This window comes from Manis pentadactyla, chromosome 15 (assembly GCF_030020395.1).
Source record: "Manis pentadactyla isolate mManPen7 chromosome 15, mManPen7.hap1, whole genome shotgun sequence".
Lineage (NCBI taxonomy): Eukaryota > Metazoa > Chordata > Mammalia > Pholidota > Manidae > Manis > Manis pentadactyla.
This window is the reverse complement of record NC_080033.1, coordinates 46,481,768-46,503,900: the sequence shown is the minus strand read 5'-3', so window position 1 is coordinate 46,503,900 and position 22,133 is coordinate 46,481,768. Positions and strand designations below refer to the sequence as shown.

Below are 22,133 nucleotides of genomic sequence, written 5' to 3'. Positions count from 1 at the left end.
TGCAGAGAGAGATAAAACGATCTCCAGGAATGAAACAATATTAAGAGAACTATGTGACCAATTCAAAAGGAACAATATCCGCATTATAGGGGTACCAGAAGAAGAAGATAAAGAAAAAGGGATAGAAAGTGTCTTTGAAGAAATAATTGCTGAGAACTTCCCCAAACTGGGGGAGGAAATAGTTGCTCAGACTACGGAAGCACACAGAAATCCCAAAAGAAGGGACCCAAAGAGGACAACACCAAGACATAATAATTAAACTGGCAAAGATCAAAGACAAGGACAGAGTATTAAAGGCAGTCAGAGAGAGAAAAAAGGTCACCTAAAAAGGAAAACCCATCAGGCTATCATCAGACTTCTAAACAGAAACCTTACAGGCCAGAAGAGAATGGCATGATATATTTAATGCAATGAAACAGAAGGGCCTTGAACCAAGGATACTGTATCCGGCACAATTATCATTTAAATATGAAGGAGGGATTAAACAATTCCCAGATAAGCAAAAGTTGAGGGAATTTGCCTCCCACAAACCACCTCTACAGGGTATTTTAGAGGGACTGCTCTAGATAGGAGCACTCCTAAAAGAGCACAGAAAAAAACACCCAACATATGAAGAATGGAGGAGGACGAATAAGAAGGGAGAGAAATAATCACCAGACTGTGTTTATAATAGCTCAATAAGCAAGTTAAGTTAGACAGCAAGGTAGTAAAGAAGCTAACCTTGAACCTTTGGTAACCATGAATCTAAAGCCCACAATGGCAATAAGTACGTATCTTTCAATAATCACCCTAAATGTAAATGGACTGAATGCACCAATCAAAAGACAGAGAGTAATAGAATGGATAAAAAAGCAAGACCCATCTATATGCTGCTTACAAGAGACTCACCTCAAACCCAAAGACATGCACACATTAAAAGTCAAGGGATGGAAAAAGATATTTCATGCAAACAACAGGGAGAAAAAAGCAGGTGTTGCAATACTACTATCAGACAAAATAGACTTCAAAACAAAGAAAGTAACAAGAGATAAAGAAGGACACTACATAATGATAAAGGGCTCAGTCCAACAAGAGGATATAATCATTATAAACACATATGCACCCAATACAGGAGCACCAACATATGTGAAACAAATACTAACAGAATTAAAGGAGGAAATAGAATGCAATGCATTCATTTTGGGAGACTTTAACACACCGCTCACTCCAAAGGACAGATCCACCAGACAGAAAATAAGTAAGGATACAGAGGCACGGAACAACACACTAGAACAGATGGACCTAATAGACATCTATAGAACTCTACATCCAAAAGCAACAGGATACACATTCTTCTCAAGTGCACATGGAACATTCTCCAGAATAGACCACAAACTATGCCACAAAAAGAGCCTCAGTAAATTAAAAAAGATTGAAATCCTACCAACCAACTTTTCAGACCACAAAGGTGTAGAACTAGAAATAAATTCTACAAAGAAAGCAAAAAGGCTCACAAACACATGGAGGCTTAACAACATGCTCCTAAATAATCAATGGATCAATGACCAAATTAAAATGGAGATCCAGCAATATATGGAAACAAATGACAACAACAACACAAAGCCCCAACTTCTGTGGGATGCAGCGAAAGCAGTCTTAAGAGGAAAGTATATAGCAATCCAGGCATATTTAAAGAAGGAAGAACAATCCCAAATGAATAGTCTACTGTCACAATTATTGAAATTGGAAAAAGAAGAACAAATGAGGCCTAAGGTCAGCAGACAGATGGACATAATAAAGATCAGAGAAGAAATAAATAAAATTGAGAAGAATAAAACAATAGCAAAAATCAATGAAACCAAGAGCTGGTTCTTCGAGAAAATAAACAAAATAGATAAGCCTCTAGCCAGACTTATTAAGAGAAAAAGAGAATCAACACACATCAACAGAATCAGAAACAAGAAAGGAAAAATCACAATGGACCCCACAGAAATACAAAGAATTATTAGATAATATTATGAAAACCTATATGCTAACAAGCTGGAAAACCTAGGAGAAATGGACAACTTCCTAGAAAAATACAACCTTCCAAGACTGACCCAGAAAGAAACAGAAAATCTAAACAGACCAATTACCAGCAACAAAATTGAAGCGGTAATCAAAAAGCTACCAAAGAACAAAACCCCCAGGCCAGATGGATTCACCTCGGGATTTTATCAGACATACACAGAAGACATAATACCCATTCTCCATAAAGTTTTCCAAAAAATAGAAGAGGAGGGAATACTCTCAAACTCATTCTATGAAGCCAACATCACCCTAATACCAAAACCAGGCAAAGACCCCACCAAAAAAGAAACCTACAGACCAATATCCCTGATGAACGTAGATGCAAAAATACTCAACAAAATATTAGCAAACCGAATTCAAAAATACATCAAAAGGATCATACACCATGACCAGGTGGGATTCATCCCAGGGATGCAAGGATTGTACAACATTCGAAAATCCACCAACATCATCCACCACATCAACAAAAAGAAGGACAAAAACCCATGATCATCTCCATAGATGCTGAAAAAGCATTCGACAAAATTCAACATCCATTCATGATAAAAACTCTCAACAAAATGGGCATAGAGGGCAAGTACCTCAACATAATAAAGGCCACATATGATAAACCCACAGCTAACATCATACTGAACAGCGAGAGGCTGAAAGCTTTTCCTCTGAGACTGGGAACAAGACAGGGATGCCCACTCTCCCCACTGTTATTCAACATAGTACTGGAGGTCCTAGCCATGGAAATTAGACAAAATAAAAAACCCTGAAGACTCCACTCCAAAACTACTAGAACTAATATCGGAATTCAGCAAAGTTGCAGGATACAAAATTAACACACAGAAATCTGTGGCTTTCCTATACACTAACAATGAACTAATAGAAAGAGAAATCAGGAAAACAATTCCATTCATAATTGCATCAAAAGAATAAAATACCTAGGAATAAACCTAACCAAGGAAGTGAACGACCTACACCCTGAAAACTACAAGACACTCTTAAGAGAAATTAAAGAGGACACTAACAAATAGAAACTCAACCCATGGCTCTTGGCTAGGAAGAATTAATATTGTCAAAATGGCCATCCTGCCCAAAGCAATATAAAAATTCGATGCAATCCCTATCAAATTACCAACAGCATTCTTCAATGAACTGGAACAAATAGTTCAAAAATTCATATGGAACCACCAAAGACCCCGAATAGCCAATGCAATCCTGAGAAGGAAGAATAAAGTGGGGGGGATCTCACTTCCCAACTTCAAGCTCTACTACAAAGCCACAGTAATCAAGACAATTTGGTATTGGCACAAGAACAGAGCCACAGACCAGTGGAACAGAATAGACTCCAAACATTAACCCAAACATATATGGCCAATTAATATACGATAAAGGAGCCATGGACATACAATGGGGAAATGACAGTCTCTTCAACAGATGGTGCTGGCAAAACTGGACAGCTACATGTAAGAGAATGAAACTGGATCACTGGATCACTGTCTAACCCCATACACAAAAGTAAATTTGAAATGGATCAAAGACCTGAATGTAAGTCATGAAACCATAAAACTCTTAGAAAAAAACATAGGCAAAAATCTCATGGACATAAACATGAATGACTTCTTCATGAACCTATCTCCTTGGGCAAGGGAAACAAAAGCAAAAATGAACAAGTGGGACTATATCAAGCTGAAAAGCTTCTGTACAGTAAAGGACACCATCAATAGAACAAAAAGGTATCCTACAGTATGGGAGAATATATTCATAAATGACAGATCCGATAAAGGGTTGACATCCAAAATATATAAAGAGCTCACACACCTCAACAAACAAAAAGCAAATAAGCCAATTAAAAAATGGGCAGAGGAGCTGAATAGACAGTTCTCTAAAGAAGAAATTCAGATGGCCAACAGACGCATGAAAAGATGCTCCACATCACTTGTCATCAGAGAAATGCAAATTAAAACCACAATGAGATATCACCTCACACCAGTAACGATCGCCATCATCGAAAAGACAAACAACAACAAATGTTGGCGAGGTTGTGGAGAAAGGGGAACCCTCCTACACTGCTGGTGGGAAAGTAAATTAGTTCAACCATTGTGGAAAGCAGTATGGAGGTTCCTCAAAATGCTCAAAATAGAAATACCATTTGACCCAGGAATTCCACTTCTAAGAATTTACCCTAAGAATGCAGCATTCCAGTTTGAAAAAGACAGATGCACCCCTATGTTTATCACTGCACTATTTACAATAGCCAAGATATGGAAGCAACCTAAATGTCCATCAGTAGATGAATGGATAAAGATGTGGTACATATACACAATGGAATATTACTCAGCCATAAGAAAAAAACAGATCCTACCATTTGCAACAACATGGATGGAGCTAGAGGGTATTATGCTCAGTGAAATAAGTCAGGTGGAGAAAGACAAGTACCAAATGATTTCACTCATCTGTGGAGTATAAGAACAAAGGAAAACTGAAGGAACAAAACAGCAGCAGAATCACGGAACCCAAGAATGGACTAACAGTTACCAAAGGGAAAGGGACTGGGGAGGATGGGTGGTAAGGGAGGGATAAGGGAGGGGAAAAAGAAAGGGGGCATTACGATTAGCATGTATAGTGTTGGGGGGCACGTGGAGGGCTGTGCAACACAGAGAAGACAAGTAGTGATTTTACAGCATCTTACTACACTGATGGACAGTGACTGTGAAGGGGTATGTGTGTGGGACTTGGTGAAGGGGGGAACCTAGTAAACATAATGTTCTTCATGTAATTGTAGATTAATGATACCAAAAAAATTAAATAAAAAAAAAGCAATAGAAAAAAAAATTACAGAATGACATGCTTAGTGCTTGTCATCAGTTATATCCTAAGCCCAAAATCATTTACCTCTTCCTCGTAACAGGAAGCCTCCCCCAATGATAGATAGCCCAGTGAGGCGTGCTGTATGTTTTTTTGTTTCACCTACATTGTCAAACCCTCACCCCCTCCAGTGCAGTCCACTGTCCATTGACGCAGTAAGATGTTACAGAATCATTAACTGTATTCTCTGTGCTGTACTACCTACCATCCTGTGAACAACCTTTACTGTGATTGTGAATTACTGTGCCCTTTAATCCCCTTCTCCCTCACCACCGCCCACCTCTCCCCTCAGGTAAACACTAGTCCCTTCTTGATGTCTACAGTGTACTGCTATTTTGTTCCTCCTGTTTTGCTTTGTTTTTATACTCCACAAATAAGTGAGGCGCTCTACATTTTCTGTTTAGTGATAAGTCCATGAACCCCTTAAGTCACCCAGAGCTTGGTACTCAGAGGCTGAATGAACATCATCAACTTTCCCCAAACTTGTAGATCCTACAAATCCCTTGGGGCATTTGTTAAACTAAGATTTCTGGACTATACCCAGTTGTACTGAATTAACTCTCCAGGAGAAAGACCTGAGTACCTGATTTATTAACAAGCACCCTAAATGGCAAGTTTGGGAAATTACACCATTAAAAAAGGAGACAAACCCCAGATGGAGTCAATTGTGCTAAGTCCATGTCACCAAAACCTAAAACCTAACACAACTGTAGTTTCGACCTCTCCAGGAATGTAATCTTAAGCGGCCAGTCTGGAATTTCCTGGTTAACCTTAGTGAGGTATTTGCCTAACAGACCCCGTTTGTCCCCCAAAGGAAGGTGACCTTGTCTAAATAATCCTTTTTTCCATTTGTGACTTCCTTGTACCACTCCTCTGTTTTTAAAAACCTTTCCTTTTCTGTAGCTCTTTGATGCTCCTTTGTACTTGCTAGATGGGATGCTGCCCAGTTCGTGAACTGTTCAATAAAGCCAATTACACCTTTAAATTTTACTCGGTTGAATTTTTGTTACTTAATAAAGTAAGTTACTTCAACTTAACACCTTGGAGGTTCAGGTGGCCCTGAAGACGGAAACTTCAGCTCCTCCAATGTTTGAGAAGAGGGACTGAGGCCCAAGGTCACAACAGCTGGCTACTGGCAGAAGCCGATCTCAGAGCCAGGTCTCCTCCTCATCAGCGCGCTGTCCCGGGGGCCTCACACCGATGCCGGCGGCGCCGAAGGCAAGGCAGCCCGGGAAGGGCACGAAGTCACAGCGCCAGGCGTCCGGGGCAGGCCGGGCCGGCCGGGAGCCTCACACCCATGTCCCCCAGCAAAAACCCGCCGTGGTCCCCAGGGAGGTGGCCATGGCTGTGTTCCCACGAAGTGTCAGGGCTGGGAATAGGAAATGAGAGGGTCTGGGGACGAGGCTGGACAGAGAGGGGACCTTTCGGAAAAGTTGGTCTCTCCTGCCACTAGAACGGCACTCACCTGCGGCCCTGTGCTCGCTGCCGGCTTCGCCGCCGCTGCCGACTCCGCGCCTCGCGCCTATCGCGAGATGCCGAGGCTCCGACGACTCAGGGAGGGCGGAAGTGGCCGCGCCGAGCCCCGGTGATGCCAGTCGCGGCGCGGTCGGCGGCGTGTCCGCTCCCAAAATGGCGGCGGCGGCGGTGACTGGCGCGCTCGGCCGGGCGGGCTGGAGGCTCCTGCAGCTGCGGTGCCTGCCCGGTGAGGGGGCGGCCGAGCCGGCTAGCGGGAGGATCGGGGAGGGGGCACGAAGCCTCCCGGGCTGGGTGCGGGGCGGAAGAGGTTGTCTTGGTGGCCCGCAAGGTGAGGTGAAGGGCATTGGCGCTGAGCCGCCGGCGCCCCGGGCTTGAACGGGCCCCGCCTGGCTGGCTTCTGCGCCCCGTCTGGAGTTGTGAGGGGGCAGGAGCAGCCGGGCAGGGCCTGTCACTCCTATTTACTGGAGTTAACGGAGCCCCAGAGAGGGCGGTGGGTGCCCAGCGTCAGGCACCTCTTCGGTTGCGCACTGGCCGACTCCGTCCCATTTTCTTAAGGCCATTGCCAAGGCCTCGGGCCAGGACGGACGAAGTCGGAAGCAGCCGCAGAGAGCAACCAGTCCGTTGTTTCTTAAGTTAGTCATTTCCCTGCCACTTAAGTAATTCTGGGATATCCTCGTGCCCACCTGTATAGTTAGTATATCTGTTTATATGCTCGAGTTCTTAAAAATACTTGGATGTTTACTTAAAAGAGAACACTTTATATTACTGCCATAAGTGGAAAATCAGTGTCACCTTCCATAAAGAGAATGTATGCATTGACACATTAACAAATGTAGAACTAAGAAATAAATATTCTCCTGTATTTCACCTCGAATCTTGTGAACCAAAGTGGCTGCACAATTGTGCTTTGGGACCTCCCTCCTCCTCTTCAAAGTTTTATGAATATTTGCTCCATTTTTTTTCTGTACATAAGTAAAATATTGATATTTTTATTCATACTATTTGTTTCTTATAAAATCATTGTTCCCTGAGTTATCCATAGATTTTTTTTTAGTGTGTGCCTTTTTGTTGTTTTTGTACAAAACTCCAAACAATGTGTTAAATAAAAAGTAGTGCTTATGACCTACCCAGAAATCCACTACTAGTATTTACCCAAGAGAAATGAAAACATATGTCCCCAAAAAGGTTTGTACAAACGTATTCATAGTTACCTTATTCGTAATAGTTAACACTGAAACAGCCTAGTTGTCCATCAATAATGTTTCTTAATGGAATACAACTCAGCAATTAAAAGTGACAATGTGATTTACACAAAAATATAAGAAGCAAGAAGTCTTACACAAGAAGGTCATACTGTGTGATTCTATTTAGATGAAATTCTAGGACAGGCAAAAATAGGGTGAAACATTCAGAACAGTGTGGGTGGGGAATGACTGGGAAGGAACCTGAGGGAACTTTGTGATGTTCTCTGTCTAGATGGGGGTTCAGGCTATGCAAGTGAGTACATGTGTCAAAACTCAGAATTGGCACATTTGACATTTGTGCATTTCATTGTGTATAACTGTCCCCTCTAAAAAAGAACAGGAAATAAATGCTAATGTCTAGTTAATGATATGCATGCTGAAATGTTTATAGAGGTGCATACTGAGGTCTGCAGTGAATGCATCAAAAAAGACATTGATGAATGAAGGTGTGATGGATATATGATATGTAGATCCTAAGTGTTCATGCCACAATTCTTTCAACTTGTAGTTCAAAAGTTTTGATAATAAAATGTTGGGAAAGAAAAAAGTAGTATGAGCCTGCACTTTCCAAAGCAAATGGGATGTTGCAAGCTTAGCAGATGAGGAAACAGACACCATATAAACACTAACTGAGTCAGTACTCAGACCTTCTAATTTTGTCCAGTGCTCTTGCCGTAATATGTAAAAAAGCTTTTTGTTTGGGCTTCACAGCACTCATTGAGCAAAGAGAGATCATTCCTCCTAATTCGCATATTTTAAAATCATGTTCTTTGGGGTGAAGTGATTTGCCCATTACCACACAGCTAACAATTGATAGAAACAGGCCTGGAAGCTGGGTCTTCTGTTCCCCGGCTCGTAATTTTGCCACCACCTCATGTCACAAGGTTGTCAGTTTACCCAAGATTTTTGTCTGGGCTGCAATATTTGCATAAATTCTGAAGTAGATTCTGCCCATGTTTCCCTCTTCCCTAGACTGCACGCCACTGGGTCTCAAAGGGTCTTCTTTGTTAAGTGTCCCTGACTGATCAGCCCAGTTTGTGTTTCAGTGTCCCGCTGCCGACCAGCCATGGTGCCACGTGCTTTCCATGCTTCAGCAATGCAGCTGAAGGCTTCAGATGAGCAGAAGCAGCAGTCTTCCCCCTCTTTTTCTCAGCAACATTCTGAGACACAGGGGGCAGGAGAACCCCACCCAGAGTCGTCTCGTTCACCCCCCAGGTAGGCATCAGAACTGTAATCTGTTTCTGGCCATGTTGCATGCTTGGGTATATCTGTGCTGCCTTCCCTTTTTTCTTTTTATCCCCCTTCCACCTGCCATCATTTTTAAGGCTGTCTTTGAAGAGAACCTATTTTTTGTTGAAAATTGTGCCTGTACATTTTAAAACAGCTAAACAATACGGAGTTCATAAAAATTAAGCAAAAATTACCAGAAGTCACTAACTCATCTATAACTGCTAACATTTTTACAAACACCCTTTTAGATGTTTCTCTAAGCTTATTTCATATATAAACCTGTGATGTAATAAATGACCAATTATACTATGCAGGCTGTTCAAGAACCCATTTTTTCACTCGGCATTACCTTTTTAATGTCTTTTCACAGTCTGTATTATTTTAATGGTTGTGTAATATTTCAACAAATGGCAGTGCCAAAATTTATTTAATTTTGTCTTTTACTGATGAATATTTAGATTTCCTTCACTGGTATGAAAATGTGATAAAGTGCATGATTCTTTCAGCAGTGGGAGAACTGAGTTTAAAGATGTGCACATTTAATATTTTGTTACATGTATTGGGCCAAATTGTCCTCCAGGAGGTAATAATAGTTTACATTTCCATTAGATGTTTTTTCTTTTTAATTTTGCCACTGAGACATTCCTCTAGCTCTGAAATTAGACTGTTCCTAGTCATTTTCTTGGTTCTCCTAATTAAAGTACTTTTTATTGCAATCCAGATATTTTTTGAGGGTCTGCTTTGTGCCAGGCCTTGTGAATAATATAACCATTGTCCCTGTCCTCATGGAGTTACAGTCTGATGCAAATACAGATAAGGAAACAGTGTGCTGAGGGCTGTGAACAAGGAAATTCAGGTGCTGCATTTGCCTTCCTATCACATGACCTCCTCACTCACTGGATCCCTTCTCTCAGTGACTATATGAGGGGAGAAGAATGATACGATTTTTATTCTGTTGGCATTGAAACCAATACTGGTGCAAAAGTAAATGTTTTCCCAGCATGTGCTTAGGGGAGGCACAGAGCCTCTGGTTTGGGGTCAGGCAGCAGGCAGTGAGATGCGGTGTGCTGGCTCCATCCCCTGTCTCTCTGGGATTTGGGCCTCAGGTACACAGATCAGGGCGGTGAGGAGGAGGAGGACCATGAGAGTGAGGAGCAGCTGCAGCACCGCATCCTGACGGCAGCCCTGGAGTTCGTGCCTGCCCATGGGTGGACAGCAGAAGCAATTGCAGAAGGAGCCCAGGTGTGTCTGCGGGAGACTGGGGCAGCCTGACCAAGATAGCCAGGAGGGAGTTATGCCAGCCAGAGGGCTTCATGCTTTCTTCTGGTCCCACTCAGAGCCCCTCATTGCTATAGGATTTTCTAGAGGGATTTGATTTTTTCCAGTAGGATGAATATGGCTTTATTTTTTAATATAAAAAGAATATACCCTAGAGTTGGTTCTTGGGAATTAGGTTCTAAAGGCAACCCATTAGGCAAGGACTGCCTGTGCTCAAAACTACCATTATTTCATTGCATCTAAGATGCCATTGGTTGTAAGAAACACCATTATTTTATCACTATAAAAGAAAAAGTGCTACCTGCTAAACTAGGACACATCATCAGTTCAACACATCATCAACTCAGTTTCACTGATTTTGAAAACTCCCAAAAGTCTCCACTGTGGTGACCAGCACACTTATTTGTCTCAATAAGACCAACAGCATTTCCTCTTGCATTGGAACAGATTGCTGCCTTAGGTTAAGCAATAGGCTCATGTTTAGGCCAAGCTGTAGAGAATTCAAGCATAGCTAGGTACCATCCTACAAGAGGTCTGTGAGAACAGAGACTGAAGGAGCTACACTTCCCATCTCACTCTCACAGGGACATGGGATGGAAGTTGAGCATGTTTGAACACTGATGGGAAGAGTGCAGGAATGCGGATGACGGTTGACATATGAGAAAGAAGCAAAACCAAAAGCATGTGGTTCCTTGAAGGCAAGAACTATAACATCCAGAACATAGGTGGCAGGTCTGGCCTTAGATGGATTGGGCCAGAGTTGGTGAAGACAGCTGCAGGTTTAGAGTCTAGAAGAACATTGAGGGAGTTCCCGGGGGCGGCTTCTGTTTTCTCTGTGAAGGAGGTGTGGTTGTTTTGTGAATCTAAAGTTAGGGAAGTATGGGAGGAGATAAAGGTATCAGAGAAGGTGCAAAGGAATCATTACAGAAAGTGATGGAACAAGTGGAGGACAGACACGTAATGAGATTGTTTGGAAAAGTCTGATCATACTGCATATTCTATGGTTAACTGGCTTTTTTACTCTAAATACCTTCATTCATAGTGGCCGCATAATACCCGCTGTATTGACTTGACCACAGTTGATAAACATTTGGGTTGTTTCCAATTTCTTAGTATTAAAAACCTATTTGTATGACATATTGAAGTGTCTTTCTGATTAGTCTCTTTAGGACAAGTTCCAAGAAGTGGAGTTGCTATTTCAGCGTGTGTATTAGTCAGGAGACAGAACCACACTTGTTATTTGAAAGGAGGAATTTAATACAAAGAATTGTTAGCTAATTATAAAGTTGATAACCAGGCAACTGAAAAGATACAAAGCCCAGTCTAAGGTGCTATGGAGAGAGTGCCTGCAGGAAGGGCTTCCATCCCCAGGGCTAAGGGGAAAAAGGGAAGCATTGGAATTATTAAAACTGGAAGCCTGAAGGAGTTTGCTTGTAGAGGTGAACTCAGCCCTCTGAGGGGGAGGTGCTAGGCAGCTGGCACTGGTGTCTCAGGGTCCCTTGGGCTGGCACCTTACCCCTGGGGCTAGGAATAGTGTTGGTGCAGTTGGGAGGGCAGGGAGAGAACGGTGTGGCTTGATGAAAGTAGGCTGGCAAGTGTTGAGAAAAATGCAGACTGGGCTCAGCCACTGCCCCACTGCCAGGGGAGGGAAGGGCTGCTGGTGGGTGAAGCAGCATTGCTGGGCTGACGCTCCCAGAAGCCACTAGTGGATGGGAAGTAAACAAGTGTCTCCCTCTTCCAGCCTTGCAGTCTCCCTCTGACACAACTGGCAGAGCTCCTGGCTCCACAAATGGGGTTTGCAGAGGCCTGCCTAGCATCACAAAGCTGAGAATAGGAGGGTAGGTTTGGAACTGAGAGATAGTAACTCAGTAACTAGCCCAGAGAGAGGGCATATTTTTTTTATTAAGGTATCATTGATATACTCTCTAATGAAAGTTAAACATGAAAAACACTGGTCACTACATTCACCCGTATTATCAAGTACCCCCCACACCCCATTATGCTCACTGTCCATCAGCATAGTAAGATGTCACAGAGTCACTCCCTGTCTTCCCGTGACCCCACACACACCATGTGTGCTAATCATAATGCCCCTCAATCCCCTTCTCCCTCCCTCCCCACCCCTCCCCTTTGGTAACTGCTAGTCCCTTGGAGTCTGTGAGTCTGCTGCTGTTCCTTCAGTTTTGCTTCATTGTTATACTCCACAAAGGGAAATCATTTGGTACTTGTCTTTCTCCCCCTGTATTTTTTAAGTTCTTGTTATGTACGTATTAGAGGCAATATAGCCTGAAGGTTAGGAGCTTTAAGCCTCAGTTTTCTCATCTGTAAAATGTGGATGGTGATCTTCCCAGCTGGAGTTGCTGTGAGGCTGCAACTCTGTGGCTGTTGTGAATACTGCCAAATTGCCCTCTGTAAAGGCTGTGTAGTTCCACCGGACAGAAGTGCCGTCCCCACCCCCAAGAGTGGGACTTCATAGTTAGTAATCCTTTTGTTCCTTATCTGCCCTCTGTCCCTGCTGCTGTCAGGGTTCTGGCACCAGTACATGCTCAGTGACTGCCGTTTGTCAGGACTAACAAAGATCTTCATGGTTTTGTTAACTCCTTAGCAACTCCTTAAGAAGAGGTTTTTTTTGTTTTTTTCTTATTACCGAGAAACCTGATTTCTGAGAGATTTAGATTAAAGGAATTGGTGAGGAAGAGAGTCATTTGCTCTTTCTGAGCCACTTTTTATATTCATCAAGACTCCAGGTTCTAAATGTCAGAACTCGATTCTAATTGGCTCAAGCAAGAAAGGGAGTGTTTTGGCTCCTGTGGTTACAGAGAAGCCTGGAAGTAGCTCAGCTCTGGCGTGGTGTTCTTCGGTTGTGCTCCTGGCACTCTCTCTATGTCATAGTGGCTTTGCTTTCCTCTCTGTGAGCTTCATTCTCAGCAGGGACTTCCCAGGCAGGACTAAAAATGGCTCAGCAGCCCCAGTGGCAAGAAAGCACCTCTTTCCCATCAGCACTGGCAGAAGTCCAGAGGTGGCCTCGCAGGGCCTGGATTTGATCAAGTGCACAACTCTGAGCTGCCTGCTGTGGGCTCGTTATCCAAGTCTGGATCCTGTGCTTTGCAACACATCAGGGGGCTTGATGGAGTGTGGCGGGACTGGTGGTCAGCTCCGCCCAGATCACATGCACCAAGAGTGAAGAGCTGGGGGTGTCCCACTGGAAATTACGCTGCTTGTACTTGAAGAAGAGGAGCTAGTGATGAGCAGGCAACAAGTGTCCACTGGATTTGCCCTCACTTTTCTGTCTCTCCTCTCCCCTTTTGTAGTCTCTGGGTCTCTCCAGTGCAGCAGCCAGCATGTTTGGGAATGATGGCAGTGAGCTGATACTGCATTTTGTGACCCAGTGCAACACTCGGCTCACCCATGTGCTGGAAGAGGAACAGAAGCTGGTACAGCTGGGCCAGACAGAGTAAGTCCTATGGCATTATTGCTCAGGGTGGCAGCTAAGGATCAGGAGAATCAGGCCCCACAGTTATTCCAAGGCCAATCCAGGCAGAACCAAGAAAGAGTAGATTGAGCAGCCTTGCTGCTTTGATGGGACTGAAATGCAGCTACCTGTCTCCGACAGCTGTAGTCAGGTGCTGGGGACGTCCTGCCTAGGGCTGAGTAACCAGTATAGCACTGAGCCCATGCCTTTGACCCAGAGACACACTATTTTCTTTTCCCTCTTCCAGGAAGAGGAAGACAGACCAGTTCCTGAGGGATGCAGTGGAAACCAGACTGAGAATGCTGATCCCGTACATTGAGCACTGGCCCCGGGTACAGAGTCCAAATCTAGGCTCCAGGGCAACAACGTATTAATATTTATAATTCTCAGGACCTTTCACTTAGTGGATCTTGCATACTATTCAGAAGTTTTCTCCTTAAGTTCCACAAACCCAGAGATACTTCCATGCACTTAGTTAGAGCTAGGTTTCAAAGTTGGGAGTGCCAAAGAGTAACTCCGAGCCATCTGTATCTTAGTTTCTGGAAATGTGAGTGGCCTGAGTACCAGATCACGTCTCGGGTGGGGTCCTAGTGGCCCAAGTGTGCCTCCAGGTCTTCAGTGAGGAGGAATCCATGAAGGAGATTTGAAAAGTGAGATTGTATTGGCCATTGTCATTACAGGCCTGTTGTGTTCTAGCTTTCAGAGGACTGGGACTTTTTCACATTGCCACTATGATGCTTGAAAATTAGAGTATTCATTCCAAGGACATTCCACCCTCTCCCCTGCCTCCCACCTTTTCTAAAGCTTCCTTTTTCCTATTTCAAAGCATTTCATAGCATGGGCCTTTCTGTCAGTTAAGAAAGCAGAGTCAAAGCATATCAGAAATGGGAGGAATGCAGAGATTGTCTAGTGTCCTCTGCCCAGCTGGGAGATCTATCGCACATGTACTTTCAGCCAGTCAGTTGGTAGACATCAGAACATCTGTAGTATGCCTGATCCCAGGCTGGGTGTGAAGGGAGTACAGTGAGAGTCAAGTCCCACCCCCTGCCTGTGCTTGGCACGTTTGTTTTGCAGACCTGTGGCCTTGGCTTATTTCAACTTGCAGTTAAAGCAGTGGAAATGCATGTGTTGGGCCTTGGAGACCTCCTGATTCAGCACATTTCCTTCTGGGCTGCTTCGATAGGAGAAAACTTTCCAGCCAATCCAGGACCTCTCTGACCAGCTCCCACAGACCACAACCAGTGGATTTTAGAGTTGATAAAATGGCAAGACTTTGTACTGTTAGTAGTTAAGGTTTACTAATGGAAGCATCTCTGGGTTGTGCCACTGCTTTTATTAGTTGAAGGATTTAGAGTTTCAGGTAACAGAAATCATTTTGAGTTCAGCAAAAACAAAACAAAACAAAACAGGAATTTACTATGAGGCTGCGGTGGGGCATCAAGGCCAGGAATATTACTGGGTCCTTGGGAGTGGCCTAGGATTTGGACCTTGAAACTGACCCCCGACTCCCCTCTTATCTCTGCTTCCTCCATGTTCAGAATGAGTGCCTGCTCCCATCCTTGCTCCCAGTACTTTTAGAGAGACCAGGCTAGACCCTCTGGCTGCATTCTTAAGTCTACATGCTAGGGACTGAGAAGGTAATTGGGCCAGCTGGGAGCTCATCCCAGTGGGTGGAGATGGTGGCTCTCAGTGAGAGCTTGGCAGGCCCCTTACATACCTCTGGAGAGGTAAGGCACCAATCACCCGTGTGCCGTTAGCTGGGTTCGGTACCTATTCCTCTGTCATTCTTTCCTCAGGCCCTCAGCATCCTCATGCTCCCTCCCAACATCCCATCCAGCCTGAGCCTGCTTACCAGCATGGTGGACGACATGTGGCATTACGCTGGGGACCAGTCCACTGACGTGAGTGCTTTCTGCAAACCCACAGGATACCAGAAAAGGCTTCGGAAGAAATCTGTGAAATTCCTTACATCAGGGGGCCTGCAGTGTCATTCCCTTCTTGGAAAAGAGAGACTAAGGTATAAGGAAAGTCCCTCAACAAGGCCCAGTGGGATCTGTGTCTGCATTCAGGGATCAGCACTCTAGCCACAAATTCCTTCCAGCATATGGAAGGCCTTGTGATTGGGCTGTCATTTAATGATCATTTTCCCCTCAGTCTCCTAAGATTGAGATTCTGCAGCGGACTCTCAGTGTGTGTGTTTCATGGGACAAAATTTTTTTTTAATGCCATGGAGACACCCATTGCTTTAAAAAGAAACTCCCTTCCCCCAGCCCATCTTGGCCTGCTTTGCTAAGAGATCAATAAGCCTTTAAACACTCACCAGGAAAGAATCTGACTTGTTGATGCTATCATATTTTTGGTAGGAAACTTTAAAAAAATATACCTTCATAAAAATAATTAATATGTGATGGTATTTTGTGGAATTCAGGATGAGGAGGCAAAGAGACTCCTACCATTGCTCTAACAAAGCACTTTAATAAACTTTCCCCATGCGGGAATACACCACCAACAGAGATGGTAGGAAAATGAAATTAGAAAGCAAAGAAATTAAAGGAATAAAACATGAAACAGCTGAGCTAGTGCTCTGAAGAATAGTTTGCCAGGACAGTCAGAAGTTGCTGAGAGTTGAATGCTCAGCTCTTCTCAGGTATTTCTAATCTGTCCACAATTGCATCTCAGCCCTCGCATAATACAACAAGTTTTGGTCATAACTGGCTGACCACAGAGCCTCCCCAAGAACTTAGATGTCCTAAGACAGTCATTTCACAGATTGATGTAGCAAAATCACCTGGGATGCTCATTAAACATCCAGATTCCTGACACTTAGTTCATATCTACTGACCCTAAATGAGAGAGGTTGGGCCCAGGAGCTTACAGTTTAATCTCCCAGATAATTCTGATGCCCAGCCAAGTTCGGGAACAGTATTGTTGTGCAGAGGGCCATAGGTACCTGTGAGGGAAAGAAGAAACCAGGCGGAAGCCTTTGAGTGCCCACAGCTTTGCGTAGAAACTACCCCACACTTGCCCCAGCCCACGGCAGTAATGGTGACCCACCTTCCTGCGCTGGTTTCTGTGCAGTTTAACTGGTACACCCGCCGAGCTGTGCTGGCTGGCATCTACAACACAACAGAGCTGGTGATGATGCAGGACTCCTCCCCAGACTTTGAGGACACTTGGCGCTTTCTGGAAAACCGGATTAATGATGCAATGAACATGGGCCACACAGCCAAGCAGGTAGGCGGGACTAATCATTTGGGAAGCCCCCTTACTAGGTACAGTGCCCTCCTTGGACCATAGCTGGTCACTCATCTGTTCTCTTGCTCCCCTTTGGCCTCAGTTGACAGTCCTGAGGACAGCCCTTCCCTGAGAGCCTCACTTGCCCTATTTGTGGTGGTGGTGTCCATAGGCTGTTCTTCTAGTACACAGGGCCCTCTTGACTCCACCTGTTGAGGCTCATAGGTCTCCTGATTTGTGCTACCTGTTTGACCTTTGAGCTTCTGTTGGGGGTTTATGAGAACCTGACTTTCACTCCTTCTAGATGAAGTCTACTGGAGAGGCACTGGTGCAAGGACTCATGGGTGCAGCTGTGACAGTAAGTTCTGCCCAGCTCACCTCTGCTCTCCCCCTCATCCCATTCCTGCCCTGTAATCCTTACAGCATGTCATTAACCCAAAAGCCTTATACTGGAAAGCTACTAATAAGACTGACAGTGGTTCAGCTCCAGTCTCTTTGTCCCAAATAACCCACCTCTTTATTTTTTGCTGGCATTAAGAAACATCACTGGCTCCCGGGACCCTTATATGTCAGATCTGGATACCATAGCCATGCCTGCCACCTTGAAAATCCTGATCTTCCTATTAGAGTCTGAGAGGCAGGGCAAGGCCTCATCATTCTCTCTCTTTCCGTCCCTGTATCAGCTCAAGAACTTGACAGGTCTAAACCAGCGCCGGTGAGCAGGAAGCTGTGTAAGCTAGAGTCCCCAGAAGAAAACCCACAGACATATTTAAAGGGCTTTGAAAAGTATGGCGTGCCATCCACGGAACAGGGTATTAATGAGAAAACACTGAAGGACTCCTGAATCACCACCTGGAAACCACAGGCACTTGATGATACAGTTAATACAGTTATAGCCCAGGACTGGGCCACATCTTCACTTCCAAATACTGGGCCAGGCCTCTTGATGCCTTTCTGCATTGCAGTGTGATTGAAAAATGAGGCTCTCATCAAAACATTCAAGCTACAGAAACCCAGCTCGTCCTTTTCATGGTCCCCCGAGCACCTTGATCATGTCTTAACCTTCTTAGAGATGTTGTCTGGGGCTCCCAAGTCAGAGTCAGGGTCTGAGCCACCACAAGGTGGCAGCTCATCCCCCATACAGCACAGACTTGCGCACACTGGCTTGCAGCTCCTTCCCTCTCTGGTGTCCTGAAATGCTTGCTGTGCCTGGGAACCTCCTGAAAGCTGCCTCACCTGAGACAGGGACCTACTGGACATTGGTGCTCAGCCTGGCCAGAGGTGTGATCCCAGGCCCTGTGTCACCTTACACCAGCGTGTGTTGCAGCATTATTAGTGAACCTAGAATCTGTAAAAATAATAAATATGTTTGAAGCAGTTTCCTGTTGTGTAGCTAATTTTCATATAGACCATAGGGAGAATCCAAGACCACAGAGGGAGGAGCAGTGTTGTGGAAAAGGCTTGAGGCTAGCAGCCAGGGAACCTGAATTCTGGTCCTGGTGCTGCCTATGCTAATGGGTAATTATGGCAACTCTATATCTCTGTGCCCAGGTTTCCCATCAGTAAATGTGGGTAATGGGCCTTTGCCCTCACCATTAGCTCCCTTGGCTGCTATTGTCTGTCACTAACCATTTTGGTGATACATTCTTCAGTGTTAATAATTTTTTCTGCTTCCACACTGGCTGGGCTCCCTTTGCAAGTCTGGTTAACTCTGTTAGTCTGCTCAGCCTGCTTGTAACAATACCATAGACTGCGGGTGCACTTTAATAGATGGCCTTTATTATGTTGAGGTACTTGCCCTCTATTCCCATTTTGCTGAGAGTTTTTATCATGAATGGATGTTGAACTTTGTCAAATGCTTTTTCAGCATCTATGGAGATGATCATGTGGTTTTTGTCTTTCTTTTTGTTGATGTGGTGGATGACGTTGATGGACTTTCGAATGTTGTGCCATCCTTGCATCCCTGAGATGAATCCCACTTGGTCATGGTGTATGATCCTTTTGATGTATTTTTGAATTCGGTTTGCTAATATTTTGTTGAGTATTTTTGCATCTACGTTCATCAGGGATATTGGTCTGTAGTTTTCTTTTTTGGTGGGGTCTTTGCCTGGTTTTGGTATTAGGGTGATGTTAGCTTCATAGAATGAGTTTGGGAGTATACCCTGCTCTTCTATTTTTTGGAAAACTTTAAGGAGAGTGGGTACTATGTCTTCCCTGTATGTCTGATAAAATTCTGAGGTAAATCCATCTGGCCTGGGGGTTTTGTTCTTTGGTAGTTTTTTGATTACCGCTTCAATTTCGTTGCTGGTAATTGGTCTGTTTAGATTCTCTGTTTCTTTCTGGGTCAGTCTTGGAAGGTTGTATTTTTCTAGGAAGTTGTCCATTTCTCCTAGGTTTCCCAGCTTATTAGCATATAGGTTTTCATAATATTTTCTAATAATTCTTTGTATTTCTGTGGGGTCCGTCGTGATTTTTCCTTTCTCGTTTCTGATTCTGTTGATTTGTGTTGACTCTCTTTGCCTCTTAATAAGTCTGGCTAGAGGCTTATCTATTTTGTTTATTTTCTCGAAGAACCAGCTCTTGGTTTCATTGATTTTTGCTATTGTTTTATTCTTCTCAATTTTATTTATTTCTTCTCTGATCTTTATTATGTCCCTCCTTCTGCTGACCTTAGACCTCATTTGTTCTTCTTTTTCCAATTTCGATAATTGTGACATTAGACCATTCATTTGGGATTGTTCTTCCTTTTTTAAATATGCTTGGATTGCTATAAACTTTCCTCTTAAGACTGCTTTTGCTGTGTCCCACAGAAGTTGGGGCTTAGTGTTGTGGTCATTTGTTTCCATATATTGCTGGATCTCCATTTTAATTTGGTCATTGATCCATTGATTATTTAGGAGCGTGTTGTTAAGCCTCCATGTGTTTGTGAGCCTTTTTGCTTTCTTTGTACAGTTTATTTCTAGTTTTATGCCTTTGTGGCCTGAAAAGTTGGTTGGTAGGATTTCAATCTTTTGGAATTTACGGAGGCTCTTTTTGTGGCCTAGTATGTGGTCTATTCTGGAGAATGTTCCATGTGCACTTGAGAAGAATGTGTATCCTGTTGCTTTTGGATGTAGAGTTCTGTAGATGTCTGTCAGGTCCATCTGTTCTAGTGTGTTGTTCAGTGCCTCTGTGTCCTTACTTATTTTCTGTCTGGTGGATCTGTCCTTTGGAATGAGTGGTGTGTTGAAGTCTCCTAGAATGAATGCATTGCATTCTATTTCCTCCTTTAGTTCTGTTAATATTTGTTTCAGGTATGTTGGTGCTCCTGTATTGGGTGCATATATATTTATAATGGTTATATCCTCTTGTTGGACTGAGCCCTTTATCATTATGTAATATCCTTCTTTGTCTTTTGTTACTTTCTTTATTTTGAAGTCTATTTTGTCTGATACCAGAATTGCAACACCTGCTTTCTTCTCTTTGTTGTTTGCGTGAAATATCTTTTTCCATCCCTTGACTTTAAGTCTGTGCATGTCTTTGGGTTTGAGGTGAGTCTCTTGTAAGCAGCATATGGATGGATCTTGCTTTTTTATCCATTCTATTACTCTGTGTCTTTTGATTGGTGCATTCAGTCCATTTACATTTAGGGTGATTATTGAAAGGTATGAACTTATTGCCATTGCAGGCTTTAAGTTTGTGGTTACCAAAGGTTCAGGGTTAGCTTCTTTACTATCTTACTGTCTAACTTAACTCGCTTGTTGAGCTATTATAAATGCGGTCTGATGATTCTTTATTTCTCTCCCTTCTTATTCCTCCTCCTCCCTTCTTCATATGTTGGGTGTTTTGTTCTGTGCTCTTTTTAGGAGTGCTCCCATCTAGAGCAGTCCCTGTAGGATGCCCTGAAGAGGTGGTTTGTGGGAGGCAAATTCCCTCAACTTTTGCTTGTCTGGGAATTGTTTAATCCCTCCTTCATATTTAAATGATATTCGTGCTGGATACAGTAGTCTTGGTTCGAGGCCCTTCTGTTTCATTGCATTAAGTATATCACGCTATTCTCTTCTGGCCTGTAGGGTTTCTGTTGAGAAGTCTGATGATAGCCTGATGGGTTTTCCTTTGTAGGTAACCTTTTTTTTCTCTCTGGCTGCCTTTAATACTTTGTCCTTGTCTTTGATCTTTGCCATTTTAATTATTATGTGTCTTGGTGTTGCCCTCCTTGGATCCCTTGTCATGGGAGTTCTGTGTACCTCTGTGGTCTGAGAGGCCATTTCTTCCCCTAGTTTGGGGAAGTTTTCGGCAATTATTTCTTCAAAGACACTTTCTATCCCTTTTTTCTCTCTCTACTTCTTCTGGTATACCTATAATTCGTATATTGTTCCTTTTCGATTGGTCACTCAGCTCTCTTAAAATTCTTTCATTCCTGGAGATCCTTTTATCTCTCTCTGCATCAGCTTCTCTGCGTTCCTGTTCTCTGTTTTCTAGTCCATTAATGGTCTCTTGCATCTCGTCCATTCTGTTTTGAAGTCCTTCCAGAGCTTGTTTTATTCCTGTATTCTCCTTCCTTAGTTCTTGCATATTTCTCTGCAAGTCCATCAGCATGGTTATGACTTTTGTTTTGAATTATTTTTCAGGAAGACTGGCTAAATCTATCTCCCCAGGTTCCTTCCCAGGGGAAGATGTAGCAGATGCCGAAGCTGTCTGGGTTAGTCTTGTCTGGATCATATTTTTTTGCCTTTTCATGTTGACAGGTGCTATTGACTGTCAGCTGGGAGGGCCAAACTTTTCACTTGCTACTGGCCTTTCTTTACTGGGACAACTGCGACCCCTAGGGGCTTGTGTTGGGTAATTGCGTGTAGGCTGGGTCTTTGTGTCTTGCCCGGCCGAAGTGTAGGAATTTTCGTTTCTGTGGGCGTTTTGCCTTAGGCTGTTTCTCTGTTTTCGCAGCGCCTGGAGGGGTAATGGACAGGGGGTGCTGTTTGGCTGTTTACCTCCGTGAGGGGTCTCAGAGATGTTGCCCAGGGGGTTAGTGCGCCCGGTTTTCCCTGTAATTTCCTGCCACCGGGCTGTGACCTGTGTTGTTTCCGTCTAGCTGTTAAATCCCTGTCCCTTTAAGACTTTCAAAAAGCACTGGCTTTTCTTTGTCCCAGGGGCATCAGCTTCGGCACCCGCTCAGAGGTCTTGCTGCCGTTTCCCTAGTTTCCAGCCCTCCACGCATGTACTGTGTCTGTGCTCTGGTGCGGGTGGCTGGGGCTGGGTGTTTAGCAGTCCTGGGCTCCCTCTCCCTCCCGCCGGGAGCTGGGGGGAGGTGTGCTCGG

General features: G+C 44.0%; 2 protein-coding genes across 5 annotated transcripts in view; one reads left to right on the top strand and one right to left on the bottom strand.

The window, feature by feature from the left end:
* CIAPIN1 (cytokine induced apoptosis inhibitor 1) overlaps positions 1–6,510 on the bottom strand; it is a 41,945-nt gene extending 35,435 nt beyond the window's left edge. For 3 of the 4 annotated variants that reach the window (XM_057493173.1, XM_057493175.1, XM_036881113.2), the window contains exon 1: positions 6,371–6,510. The gene's annotated coding sequence lies outside the window, so the exon portion shown is untranslated. Of the gene's footprint in view, positions 1–5,945; positions 6,325–6,370 lie in introns of those variants that run through there. The other variant, XM_057493174.1, reaches the window with a different exon arrangement.
* Positions 6,473–18,218, top strand: COQ9 (coenzyme Q9). The gene is made up of 9 exons (XM_036881112.2): positions 6,473–6,607; positions 8,672–8,840; positions 9,962–10,097; positions 13,445–13,587; positions 13,853–13,937; positions 15,402–15,506; positions 16,684–16,839; positions 17,144–17,197; positions 17,523–18,218. Exons 1-9 carry the CDS (start codon positions 6,535–6,537, stop codon positions 17,556–17,558), a joined length of 957 nt encoding a protein of 318 aa, XP_036737007.1. The 5' UTR covers positions 6,473–6,534; the 3' UTR covers positions 17,559–18,218.
* The last annotated feature ends 3,915 nt before the right edge of the window (positions 18,219–22,133 follow it).